This window comes from Cibotium barometz, chromosome 55 (genome assembly GCF_041138505.1).
Source record: "Cibotium barometz isolate CiBa-2024 chromosome 55, ASM4113850v1, whole genome shotgun sequence".
Classification (NCBI taxonomy): Eukaryota; Viridiplantae; Streptophyta; class Polypodiopsida; order Cyatheales; family Cibotiaceae; genus Cibotium; species Cibotium barometz.
Window position 1 is genome coordinate 13,601,099 of NC_141100.1, and position 14,214 is coordinate 13,615,312.

Below are 14,214 nucleotides of genomic sequence, written 5' to 3' on the forward strand. Positions count from 1 at the left end.
AATATTCCCTCACTGACACTTGAGTCCAGCAGCCACCGCCATCTACTAATTTTTTTGGAAAAAGAACATCTCTTAATGCATAAATTTAATATCGGACACCTCCCAAAATGAATGAAGTCGGACGGCCACCAAGTGGCACCCATCGAATTCAATCCTATTGAACAACGGATCATCTACATATCTTCCATCATTTTTCAAAACAACGGATCTCACAGAATGCAAGGGGATTTCAATCAGATACAATGTGTGCATCTAAATGTAAGTTTATAGATGAAAAGGTTACAATCTCAAGGTGATTCCACAACTTCTAGGATATGTGGTTCGATACAAACAAAGTGGGTTTTGGAAGCTTCACTCCTACTACAGATTTTCCTACCATCTAACTTAAAATAGAAATCTCTTGGTGCATCAACATGTCTATCACACATGTAAAGTAAAGACTTAGGATAAAGCACTCCTATATGCATTTTTTATAACGTGACTTTTAGAAACCCTTGGCTTTTTTGTGCAAACACTTTCTTATACTCTTGCTTTTATGCACGACTAGTGTTGGCACTTTTCTTATCCTCCAAAATGAGTGATTACAATAGCGTGATATCGATAATCTTCTCGATACTAATCTATGACAGTCTCCACCTCTTTGCAAATATTAAAATGAGTTCTCAAATTCTAGTGGTCTTAGAATGTTCTTTTTCATAATTGAAAAATGATTGTGAACGCAAGTCTTATACCTAAGCAAGTCATGTATATTGCAATTCAATACAATACGATATAAGACTTCACTCGCTAACATCCACCCTAAATCACGCTATATTGATTTGCAATATACAAGATCAATATAGTGCGAATATGGAACCCTACAGCTGCTCATCGATCTATACTCGTGTTTTAATCAAAAATTATAGTATCGCAAGCTTTTAAAGCTAGTTTTTAGTGGTGGTTACATATTTGTGCAACATAAACCTTGTGTATTATAATTCAGTATAGCGCGAGATAAGCCTTCACTCACCAACATCCACCCTAAATCGTGTTGTATTAACTTGTAATATACAAGGTTAGTATAGCACAAAGATGAAACCCTATGACCGATGGCCAGCACATACTTATTGGCATGGCCAAATGGCTTTTTGCATACTTATCTAGCGTTGTAGGTGGTGGCTTAACCATCTTTAATGATGCAAATCATTTGGTTTGGAGTAACCTGCTCTCGTCTTTAGCAATTAGCATGATTTATCTGGTCTTTCAGTACTACAATTGGTTATTCTTATGGAAAAGGCAAAGAACTCACGAAAGGAGGTAGACCTTCAATGTCACCTTGGGGAAAGCCCACCAAATGTGGATTTCGAGCAATAGTGAGGAAACACAAAAATTAGTTTATGGCATGATCTATATGGAAAGGCCCTTTTGTTAATGCTTGCATGTTGAGAAAGATGAAAAAGACGAAGGCCATGCGACTTGAAGGACCTTTAACTGCCATGCATATGGAGAAGAGAGAAAAGGGAAAAATACCGAACCCATGAGCCGGACCGCCAATGTCAAGGCGAGATCACATTAGTCCAATGGAAGGGTGAAGTGCATCCACTCAAATAGCATGGCGAGGTCTGCCCATAGTCACGGCCCATAGTCACATTGTAATGAAACATTATAGTTTCGGGACCTTTTAAAGTCGGTTGTTAGTGGTAGTTGCATATTTGTGCAACACACACCTTGTATATTGCAATTCAATACAACGCGATATGAGGTTTCACTCACAAACATCCACCCTAAATTGTGTTGTACTGACTTGCAATATATAAAGTCAGGATAGTGCAAATATAGAACCCTACGGTCGATCACCAACCCATAGTCACGTATGAAAAACTATAGTATCGCAACTTTTAAAACCAGTTGTTGGTAGTGATTCTTGTATATTTGGGTGCAACATAGACCTTGTATATTGCAATTTAGTACAACGTGTATGTGCATGCCCATAAGAGTCAAAGAGAGATTTCAAAAATCTAAAGATATCTTGTGCCTTCACATCAATTAGTCGCCAGGAGGGTGGCCCTGTTTTGGGAGGGTTCTCAGAAGGCGGCAGGGTAGCCGTCTTTTCGGAGGTCACTCACGGCAGTGAGTTTGGTCATCATCCAAGAACCACCCACCCTCATTTTGCGGCCACGGTGGGTGGCCGTGGCCAAGGGTGGTTCGCTGAGGTCCTGCACAATGAGCTGCGAGATGGCCCCGGTGCTCGCCGTCAAGTTGTGGCCCTTGCTCTCCAGATACTCCAGCACCACCTCCGGTTCCTCGATGTGCTCCCCTTTCACTGTTGTCCAATCCTCGTAGTCCAAAACGTCCGGCATCAGCTGTTCATGCAACAAAAAAAAGCCCCATTAAAAAGAATCTCCGTGTGAGGGGGGAGAGAGAGAGAGAGAGAGAGATATGACGCTCGCATGTGTGTGTGTGTGTGTGTGTGTGAGAGAGAGAGAGAGAGCCTTTACATCCTGTGTGTGTGTGAGAGAGAGAGAGTGAGAGAGAGAGAGAGACAGAGAAAGTGCCTTTATATCACAGCCAAGCAAAAGGATATAAACAATATAGTGACACCACAAGGAGATAAAAACTAGATCACGGCATTAGACAGTAGAGAATGAGACTAAAAACTTGGAATCTCGTCGACTAGCCAAGCCAGAGGACTGCATGTGGTCCATATGACTGCACCGAGGCCATCCTCTCAACTTGCCAGCACATGCAGATAAAGCCTCACACACAACTCATCATGCAAGAAAGGACAGCACAAGAACGCCTGCAACCTTGGTGAGAACACCTCCTAAGTATGCTGCCAGACTCTCTCTTGGATTGGCCAATAGAAGTCTTCTGCAAAAATCCATGCCAATAGCACGAACCTAGGGGGGTTTTGAGTCTATGCATCCATCTCTACCCCTCAACTTGCGGACCCCGTGTCTCTGAAGAACTGCAATGGGAGTTGAACCTGGAGTCTCTTGAGTGAGAGCCCAATGCACAAACCAATACACCGGCAGAAAGAGAGAGAGAGAGAGAGAGAGAGAGAGAGAGAGAGAGAGAGAGCATTTCATTCCTCAAGTTGGTGTTTGTGGGTGCGTACGTGCACATGCATGAGTGGTGGAGGGGATAAACATAACTTGTATCAGGTACAGAGATACAAATTAGCCTCATAAATACAAATTGAATTGCAAAAGGAAGGTGTAGCATCATCACATAAGAGGAGATTTATATATAACTAGAAACCTGATGATGGATCTTCGGATTGGATACAGATGGAAGTGGCTGGTAGCCTTTCCAAAACCTGTCCAAAAACACTTGTATCGTTGTGGTAATGATCTTCACCCCTCCACTTCCTCCAAGAGCTCCTAAAAATTGCCCATCCTGAAAGGGCAGATAACGACAATCATTTGCCAGACAAAGTTACATCATCAATGACCTATAAATACATAAGCCCATATCCCATCGCCTGTCGATTGAAATAGAACTGTAAATGAAATCAGTTTTTCCTAATGCAAACACCTATCAATGTATGATGATACCCCATCTTTAATCATCTGTGATTAGCCTTTGTACCATAGCCTCCAATGATGGAAACAATGAATGGTTGCTACTTATTATAGTGATATTAGACTGGACCAGTGAACTCGCCTTCATGACTATGGTAGGAGACATGGATGATAATGGGCGCTTGTAGGGCTGGATAAAGTTAGCTCGGGCTGGTGGGGAGGTTCCGGAGTCACTAGTGGGGAGTGAGAAATCTCCCATTTCATTGTTCAACACTATCCCTGTCGACTTCGAGAGGATTTTGGATCCAAATGGGTAGTTGATTGTGGTCGTCATGGACACCACATTGCGGTCCCGGTCCACAACATTGAAATGGCTAGTGCCATGATCCTCCAATTGCCGCCATCTGAATCCAAAGAGAGTTCGTTAGAAGTCCAACATTGCAACTAGGATCCTGGTCAGGTGCAAGCAAACAGAAATCAAGGCTAGGTAAACCATTGTTTTTACAAGAATCACATAAGAATCCAAGTGGCTCCTAACAAGAAGTACTACAAAAGGAGGAGTTTAAGTTCCCACTCCTACGATTGAGAGTGGAGGCCATTAATGATTGGATCGGCTTTTGGGCACCTTATGAGGTGTAGTAGATGTGGAGGCTATGTCCTCCTCTCTGGTGCTACTTTGCTGGCACTCTTGGTAGTGGTTGTCATAAATCTTCTCCTTGCCCTTTGGACAAGGCTGTAGGTGACTGTCTAGCTTGGGGGCTATTGGCCTCCAATGATGTTTGGTGGCTTTATTCTTGGGACTTGGAGAGGGTTAAGGCATAGAGGCAGCTGGCGTGGGCAACGAGCGAGCACAATTGAAACAGTATGAGAAGGAAAGAACACTTTAGGTAAGGACTTCACCTGCCACCATAATAAGTAGGAGGAAATGTGCCATTGTCATAGATGAGCTTCTGAAGCTCAGCTGCAAATGTTGCATTAAGCATGTCAGTGAGAACATCTATTATATTGACAAAATCAGGGTCACCCAGGTTCATTCGGACTGCAAAGGTATGCTTGAAAGCCTCAACCATGCGGTGCAGCCCCAACGATCCCATCACGGCTTGAAAAGGGTCTGGGTAGGCTGCCAGGATGTTGAGCACCTATGACAAGGTCCTCAAAACAATATCTCAAAGAGGTGGGCATTGAAACAATAAACTGTATCCACTGATGAGAAAATTGCTTACCATAGCCATGCATGCACCTCCCGAAGATGGTGGAGGCATTCCATAGATGGTCAATCCTTGAATCTCCTGCACAATGGGGTCACGGACCTTCACTCTGTAGGCCGCGAGGTCCTCCATGGTGATAATCCCGCCTGCATTCTTCACGTCCTTCACGAGGTTCTCTGCAATGGAGCCATTATAGAAGGCATGCGGGCCATCGAGGGCTATGGACCTCAGTGTTGTGGCCAAGGCTGTTCGGATGCATATGTCCCCGGCTCTGAGCAAGTTCCCATTGGGAGCAAACACCTCTCTCAATCCTTCATCTGCTAAGATGGCAGTTGATGATGAATTGATTGCATGTGCTAAGTATGGCCTCACCTCGAAGCCATTTTCGGCCAGCTGGATGGCTGGCTCTACCAGGGTCTTCCATGGAAGGGTCCCATGTTGTTGCCACACTAGGTGCAGGCCTGCCAACTCACTCGGTACGGCGACCGACAGAGCCCCATTCACTTGCAAGTCTGAATTATCCGAGTACATGTTCTGTATTGAGCCATTTCGAAATAACTTGTTTAAATTCTAATCACACAAATGAGATAATTCATCAAAACTAACCATGTAAGTGCCCCAACTAGTTCTGATGTTTAAGATTATGAGTCCGATTAGTTCGTCTTTCATCCTCATCATCGAGTAAAAGGGAAGCTACGCTTAAGATTACGAAGCTTAGGAATGTGATTAATAGTCGTGCTTGAAAATCCAAATAGCTAATTATGGGTGCAGGGAAACGTGAGAAGGCAGCAGCACCTAACTAATCACATCACGGCATCTAAGGGGGGGAGGAAACGTCAGAGGAGATAATTTTAAGAGGTATTAGCGTTAATACAAATGATCAAGAGTGAAATTAGGTTACACTGAGCTAAGCTGACCTGGGAAGCTGCTGCAGGGGCGACTTCGCGGAAATCGTAGGCGAGGGCGGGAGCGGCGCCGGCAGGGAGGAGGAGGAGGAAGCCGCCGCCGCCGATGCCGCTGGCCATGGGATTCAGCACGCCCAGGCACAACGCCACTGCCACGCTGGCATCCACGGCGTTCCCTCCCCGGCCGGCCATCACGTCCCTGCCAATATTGGAGCACCGCCCTTCGTCCGACGCCACCGCACCCATCGACCCTTCCGCCACTCTGCTGCTACTGCTGCCCCGGCCATGATCTCCCGCAGCCGCTACTGCAAAGCAGATAGCGAGGAGGAGCCAAAAACCAGCTGCAAAACCCCCAATTTCTAGCCTTAGCATTTCATCAATTCAGGTAATACATCAAATCAAATGTGCAGATTTGCAACATGCAACAGACAAAATGCCTTCGATTAGAGAAAGATTATGCTTCGATTTGTACTACAATTAGCGATGGAGAAGAGGAACTGATGCAAGGACACCTAAATTTGTCCGCTGGCTGGTACGTGGAGGCATAATAGACACAGAGAGACAGAGAGAAGCGAGGAGGGGCCAGGGAATTGTTCGGGCACGTTGAGGAGAATCTCTCGCTCCCACAAGCTAGGGAATCAACAGAGCGTTTCTTGCAGCCAGCCAGCTACAGCCACACACACCCACACCCACACCCACACACACACCTATCCACACACCACACACACCTATCGTAGAGACCTCTCAAGTAAGCACAAGCTAGGGAATCAACACAGCGTTTCTTGCAGCCAGCGAGCCAGCCAGCCAGCCAGCCAGCTAGTTACAGCCACCCACACCCACACCCACACCCACACCCACACCTATCCACACACCACACACACCTATCGTAGAGACCTCTCAAGCAAGCCCTCGTGACTAAGGCTGGATTCAGACGAGGCGGCGGCTAGTTACCAGCAGCATAGCCACGTCGCGGTAGAGATCCCAGTGATTATTTGCCCATCCCCCGGGCCTTTGGATTTGCCTCGTATAGCCTCGAATTCACTAGCTAGTGTGGCAAGCCGTGAAGGTGAAGGTCACCTAATGTAGAGATCTCTAAGACCTGATGTGACAATTGCTTTGCAAAAGTCTATAACTATGCGACAGCTTGTGCTCTTTGCACAACCATGGAGATCACCTAACATTTCTAGGCCTGAACCTGTAGCTAGCCTACTAAGAGCTATTGCCACTCTATTTTCAACAGATATTGCTTGCCACATGTTTGTGCTCGTCTTGCTCATTGAGGGAGAAAGCTTTCCACAAAGGTAATGAAAAGTTTCTCTACTCACTCGCAAGCGACGCTTAAACATGCTTGCATTGTATGCACTCAATAAGAAGCGTTCTAAAGCCCAAGATCTCCTACGCTCATGACCCCTTCTACGGTTTGAAATCTTCCTAAAGTTGACAGAACGTGCCATGCATTGAGTTACATGGAGCCATGATTGGACTAATGCCTCATCATTATGCATGGTTGGTCCCTTAAGCAATTCATTGATAGCTAAGGAGCACAACCATGCACAATAGAGTGCAAACTCCTTAGACATGACCATTGGAACCTGCAAGACAGCGGTTGACCACAAGAATATTAGCATGAGAATAAATAGCCAACGAAAATTAACAAATACTACACAACAAAACATTTGCAAGCTTGCATTTGGAAAACCCTAATGGGTGGAAACCTTGGATGACGGAAAAATTATAGAGTACACTACAAAACTCAAAGACATAAAGCTGGATTCCTAGGAGTCATGTGCTACTTTGTCACGACTTTCAGCATACTTGAGGTATCCACTCATGGATGCATGCATTGCTGCCATGAGTTGAAGTCGCTCTCTCTCTAGGGCATCCTGACAGCTAGAATTGTCCTTGAGATACTCCACTAGTTGTCGTCCAGTGTTTGCCATTTGAGCCAAGGACTCCTCAGCCTTAGGAGTACTTCGACGGATTGGAGGAGTTGTTGGTGCTATTGATGGTTCCCACATCCCTATCATCGCCCCGAAAGACAACCATGTGGATTACTTCAATCGAAAGGGATTCCATTCAATTTTGTTGCAGTTGACCGTAGCTTCGAATTGTTCAATATGGAACTATGATGTAGGATGGGCTGGGTCAATTCATGACTCCTTAAACTTCACAAGAAGTGAACTAGGGCAAAGGTGTGTAAGAGGTGAACTAGGAAACTTTTGTTTGGTTGGTGATTGTGCTTACCCGGCACGACCATACATGCTAGTGCCCTTCAAAGGATGCAAAGAAGGCTTGTCACTCATGAAAGAAGTATTATTGGAATTTCATTCAATCAAGCACTAGAATGCCTGTTGAGAGAGCATTTGGCATGCTTAAGGCTAGGTTTCGTATCTTGTTGAAAAGGTGTGACATGAATTTACGGTATGTGCAAGATGTTGTTGTTGTTGCTTGCCTTGTGCTCCATAACATTTGTATTTGCCATGGAGAAGCTTTTGATATGGAATGGGTACGAGAGGCGGAAGCTGAATTAGCACGTTCGGGCCATGCGGAAGAGGATCGAAGAAGTGCGACTACTTCAATGATGGAATTACGAGCTATGAGAGGAGTCGAAACTGAGGAGGCAATGGAGCGTGCGCAAAGAGACAATGAAGGTGGTAGTGACCTTGGCTTAAGTTCAGAGAGACGGGACAACCTTGCTAGGGCAATGTATCGAGAGCAATCAAGAGTGAATATTCAACAAGTATTTGGTGAGCAGGTGCTGTGTGGCGGACATGGATTCATCATCATCTTTCACCTAGTATTTGTAGCCGAGGCACGCATTAGTGAGAAAAGTTGGATTTGTAGCACAAGCATCCATTAATGAGCAATATTCTATTTTTGTGTCCAAGTGTGTTCTTATATGGTTCTCTTTATTAAGGTTTAGCAGGTAAATTAAACTTCTTTCCATCGGCACAATGTGAACCTTGGGGTGGCGACGGCGGAAGAATGGAACAGAGGCTTTTCCACCTCTCCGTGTGAACTGGGGGGCGGCAGAAGAGCATGCACAGGATGGATTCCACCCGGAAATGGGGGTTTTAGGCTCCCATTTCTGCCGCCCTCTTGTGAACCCAGCCTAAGTGACACATTATGAATCAAGAGTTCAAGCAAGCCCTTAGTCACATTATGAATCAGGAGTTCACCTTCATGACTAAGTAACACATTATGAATCAAGAGTTCAAGCAAGCCCTTAGTCACATTATGAATCAGGAGTTCTCCCTCATGATTAAGTGACACATTATGAATCAAGAGGGATCTATGGTTGGAAAGTGACATATTATGAATCAGGAGGGATCTATGTTCCAAGTTCGAATTGAGCTCAACCCCTCCAAAATTTTCTAAGTCCCAAAAATCCCCATGGTATACCCCAAGTTCACCCCTCCTGAGTTCACCCCTAGTTCACTTGCCGACGGGAATCCAACGGTCTAGATTAGCTAGCCCTAATATGTTGGATATGCCCCATCACATGCACACATGAACATCGTCTTGGTCGAGTTCAATCTCAAAGGTTATTGTGAGCGTAAATGTAAGGAGGTGTAAAAGGATGAATGCCAAAGTCAAAGGGTAGATTCCCAACTTGATGTAAGTGATGATGTAGGAAAGATAAGCCACATGGGATGATTGAGAGAATCAAGGGATGTGGATTTATGAAAAAGGTGGAGTAAATCAAGGAGATGGTTATGGGATGAACCTGATCACATTTAATGAATCATTTCATGGGTATTTAAGAGCCTCAAGCTAATGAGAATGTACGTGGTTTTTGTCTCTATTTATGTTCTCTTTATAGTGATTATCTTGTGTTTGATTAACTTGTGATTAAGTTAGTTACATCATAATATTGAATCCGAACATCAAGTATAATCATCATAGCATGTATTTGATCACTTGGTTGAAGATTCGACATCGAATTCTAAGCAAAGAAGTTGAGCATGGACTATTATGACAGTGTATGAAAACAATGAGTTGTCTTTGGAAAGTTGAAGCAAGCTTTGAGCTCATATCTGTACATGGGGGAGCATGTGTGATCCAAATACAAAAATCTTGACATGTGTACGATGTGGAGGATATATTCCAAATGTGTACCAGGTTTAGCCAGTGAATGTACACTGGGGATTATCTTTGATAGTTACATGTGAATGTGGTGAGCAGTACCGCATCACATTAAGTTGATTTATTGATGTGTGCACTAAAGCATTGTGTTTGGCCAAGATGAGTGATGGTCCATAAAAAATTGTTGAAGAAAATATTGAAAGGAACAACTTCTAGATTTGGATGTATCGTATGACAAACTTCTTGAAAGTTAAAGAGCTTTGGAATCTAGTGATAAATGAAGAGATGGAGCCAAGGGTTCATGCAGTCAATGCAACTCTAACATAACTTATAGCACATAGAACTTGGTCGAAAAGACTATTTAAGGTGTTGCATTACTTCTTGATTTATGTGATAGATGGAATGCTATGCCATATCTAGGATGCCGAATAATCCCAAGGATGCATGGGATACATTGGTGAAGATGTATGACACGAACACAAAGGCAAGGAAGATCCAGTTGAAGCAAAGCTACACAGTATAACACAAAACGATAGGAGTGTGCATGATTATGTGCAAGGGATCAAAACATGTGTAGATGCAATGTCATCTATCAATGCACCGATGGGGATGATGATGATTTGGTTGTTGTTACTTTGAAAGATTTGGACAAGCATTATAAATCATTTCACTTGTATCACTGTGAGAAGCGGTGATCCCCCAGATTTTGAAGAGTTGATTTCACTGTTTATTGTGGAATACTTAAAGCTTGGATTAGGTACATCATCGAGTAGTATTGGGAATGAAAGGGAACATGCCCACTACTTATTATGGAATGCTTAAAAAGCTTGGATTAGGTACATTAGCGAGTTATAGTGTGTAAGGAAACATGCATTTTACACACAAAGGTATAAGAAGCAAGGGGAGATCCTCATCTAGAGGATGTACAGGTGGACATGGTTGATAGGATAGATCAAGTCCACAACAACAACAGAATTTTCAGCCCTTGTATGTTACACGAGGAGGTAAAGAGTCATACTCCCGAGGCAAAGTGAGAGAGGAAGAGGTAGATGGCAACCTTAACATCAGTATGGAAGTGGCATTAAGTGTCACTATTATGGTAAGATTGGACATATGTCTAAGGAATGTTACAAGAAACAAAATGGGGGGTTTTTTTGAGGAGCATTTTCGAGTGTACGCTTTTTGGGAATCGGGCGAGAGGATTCCAAAAATATAGCCCCCTCCATGAAGAGCGAGAGGGGCGAAGCAAGTTGGAGAGAGCAACATGACATAATTATTTGAGAGGGAGAGGGCGATAGTGAGCCAGAGGGAGTGAACACAAAAAACATCTCAACATCACATCCTCTACATTGAGGTTATTGTGGTTCAAACTAAAATAAAACCAAGATCATTTCATGACAACTTCCAAACACAGAAATGTGAAAACTATCATATATCAATTTTTTGGTACTTGAATCATCTTTTAAAAAAAAGCATATTTATACAATGCCTTATTTTTTGATTATTACACAAATAGCAGATTCTAAATAAAAAAAAGTTTGTAAGATTTAAAATACTTGAACATACAAGGCAAGCTATAAAAATAATTTATTAGTTTATTTGAAGAAAAAATTCAGCGATATAGTTAGCTAATTTTTAGTTAATGAAATTGTAAAGCTTGTGTAATGTTACATTCTTTTATGTGGTAAAGCTTAATATTTTGAGAAATAATATCAAGAAAATTGTAAAGTTTGTGCAATGTTGCAATCATTAGGATTTCTCGTTAATGATATATCAAAATCTATATTTGAATAAACAAATTACAATACAATCATCTCTCTATCATCAGAATTAGAATTCTCTTAAGAAGGAGATGTTTCTTCTCCATTACTAAGAAACATAGGAGAAGCTCGAACTGGTTCTTTACTTGCCTTGTCATGGGAAGAACCCTTTGGAAAGTTGTATATAGTTCCAAAGGTGGCAGTTGAACCTAGAGCCTTCTATGGCTCTTCAGAATCTCGAACACTTGAGTCTTTCTTATCTCGAGGTAGAGATATTTTTGTTGATGAAGAAAACAAGGACCTGTTCTTTGGTACGGTTGAGGAAAAAGTAATATTTTCTGCTGGTTCATAGCTTGCTTTTTTGGCCTTCTTGATAGTCTCTGCTTCTTGCAGTGGATAATCGAACCCTTTCACCTCTTCAGTTACTTTTTTTTTTAAATTCGTGCTTTCATTTTCCCCTAAATGAAAAGAATAATTGCATTCCAAGGAACCACACATTCAGAGTTAGATTACAAAAGGTAGAAATCAGCTAAAAACATATCAAAAACATAGACCTTAGGCACACAAATGTAAGAAAAAATTTAAACAAAAGCATACATATTTGCTGTGTGAGATTCGTACACGGCTAGAGTTACAAGGGCCTCAACAAAGGTAGTTGCAGCCAGTACCCCTTCTCTTGTGTGTACGCCTCCTCCCCTGGACACGCTCAAAGTTGCAAGGGTGTATGGTATTATGGGAGGCAGCAGCGTAGGCATCAACGAAGACAGCAAAGACTCGAAGGAGAACAGTCCACGTGCAGACTCACATAGCCGATTGTGTGATTGGAATTCAGTGAGGTTCAGCACCAGGCCATGCTTGACGCAGCTGCCATTACTGGCCTCCGTCCACTTTGCCTGATGCATCAAACCACTGCAACTGCCCTCGCATATGGGATTTACAAGACCGATTTATGAAAAGGTGGTTGGGTGCAACGTGCAAAAGAAGGGAGGCATGCATCAGAGAGGCAGTGTGTGCCAAGAAGCACGAAGTGAAACGCGATGGCAGGCAAGGAGGCTAACTGTGAGGACTGAGTAGGAGGAGAGGCAGCACCTTCTTCGCAAAGCCCGGTGGCTGCTTAGTGGCCTTGCTTGGCCAGGCGATCCACGAGTTGTGCTTGCCCCCAAACTATGTACGATCCCCTCGAAGACCGTCGTTGTTGTGCTTATCGAGCGACGAGTATAAGAAGCTGCGGGCATCCCTTTGTTGAGATGTCAAACCAACATGAGCTGACACTCACAAGGCGCCTACATGACCGTTCGACATTTATAAGGTTGCATGTTGAACATGATGAGCAAGCGCTTGCACTCAAAGTGAAGTTACTAGGACCCAATTGTTTTTTCTTCCTCTGGGGATGAACTAAAACAAATCTTCTTATTTGCTAAGGCAAGGTTAACAAAGGGTCAAATCACATCAATTTTGAAGTCTGCATTCATGCCTTCATAGGTGTGTGTGTATTCCTTTTACGGGCCCCCTTGTGTCCCAAGGGAGAAAAAGAGAGAGAGAGAGAGCATAACCCCCTAGCCCGTATCGGAGACAAGAAAGCCGTCAAGAAGCAAGGCACTGGCCCCCAGAATAAACATGTCGGTATGAAAGCAATGCCACACTTGGAACCGGTTGGCCCCTTTTTAAATAAAATAATTTCGTCTTGCCTTCATAGCTGTCTGTGTATTCCTTCTGTGGGCCTGCTTGTGTGTCCAAGGGAGAGAGAGAGAGAGAGAGAGCATAACCCCCCAGCCCGTACAATAGACAAGAAATCCATTAAGAAGCAAGGCACTGGCCTCCAGAACAAGCATGCCAGTACATAAGCAAAGCCACACCCAGGGAACCCAGCAACCGGTTGGCCCGTTTTAAAATAAAATAATTTTGACCTTGTAGTGTTCCCCCCCCCCTCCCAAAAAAAAAGTGGGGGCATCAGCATTGGTTTTACCGGTCAAAGGGAAGAAGGTGATGGACCGTGGTACCAGCATCATCATGGCAGCATTGTGACCCATGGGCACTGGTGAGTCACTGGGTGACTAGTGACTGCACAATGGTGGGCAGACAAATGAGTAAAGGATAGCTCTTTGTTAGAATGGTGTCTCAGTCTACAACCAGAAAGGTTCTAAATGCTACCTAGTCTAGATCGCTTTATGAAGGATACGATTTGATGAAAAACGCCACAAAACAAGACCTCAACAAATAATCTTCGCCTTCATTCATTTACTAGAAAAAGAACATTGAGAGAGAGAGAGAGAGAGAGAGAGAGAGGAGATCCTTGCTCAAATGTTGGATAACGAGATACAATTTGAGAGAGAGAGAAGCAATGGTGATCTTGTGACTCCTTTCATTGCATGCCTGGCAAAAGAGAGAGAAGCAATGTTTGCCTTGTGCCAATCAAATGCTGCATGGTTGTTTTCCAAGAGAGATGTCATTTCTATTCTTCAATTCAATTGCGAAGGGACACATTTTGTGCCGACATTGATAAAGTAGATGTTCCACATCCACTTTGAAGAAAAATGAATGTTAAATATCTAAATTGTCACAAATTGGATATTTGACATCCAATTTACAACAAATTGGATGTCCCACATCCAAATGGTTACAAATAGGTTGGTGTGATAAATTACATTTCTGCTTCAAGTTAGATGTCCTACATTCATAATGCAACTTAGAGGATGTCCAACATCCTCTTTTGTGACAAAAGGGAGGTTGGGCATCCAAATTGAAACAAATG

General features: G+C 43.3%; 1 protein-coding gene across 2 annotated transcripts; it reads right to left on the minus strand.

Annotated features, from left to right (window-relative positions):
• Positions 1-1,875: 1,875 nt before the first annotated feature.
• Positions 1,876-6,537, minus strand: LOC147607394 (glutathione hydrolase 2-like). Of its 2 annotated transcripts, none has more exons than XM_086790212.1 (7): positions 6,129-6,537; positions 5,629-5,957; positions 4,727-5,245; positions 4,404-4,642; positions 3,646-3,907; positions 3,241-3,378; positions 1,876-2,342 (listed from the first exon to the last, which is right to left on the minus strand). In XM_086790212.1, the coding sequence occupies exons 1-7, from the start codon at positions 6,160-6,162 to the stop codon at positions 2,064-2,066; spliced, it is 1,800 nt and encodes a 599-aa protein (XP_086646338.1). In that variant the 5' UTR covers positions 6,163-6,537; the 3' UTR covers positions 1,876-2,063. The 2 variants fall into 2 exon arrangements, with proteins under 2 accessions (XP_086646338.1, XP_086646339.1); XM_086790213.1 differs by having other exon boundaries at positions 6,054-6,420.
• Positions 6,538-14,214: the final 7,677 nt, after the last annotated feature.

Excerpts from the sequence above, each read along its gene's own strand:
- LOC147607394 (XM_086790212.1), bottom strand. The coding sequence starts at position 6,162 with ATGCCTCCACGTACCAGCCAGCGGACAAATTTAG. Across the intron at positions 5,958-6,128 it reads CAGCCAGCGGACAAATTTAG|CTGGTTTTTGGCTCCTCCTC; the intron begins GTGTCCTTGCAT and ends GGGGTTTTGCAG. Across the intron at positions 3,379-3,645 it reads CTCCTACCATAGTCATGAAG|GATGGGCAATTTTTAGGAGC; the intron begins GCGAGTTCACTG and ends CTGCCCTTTCAG.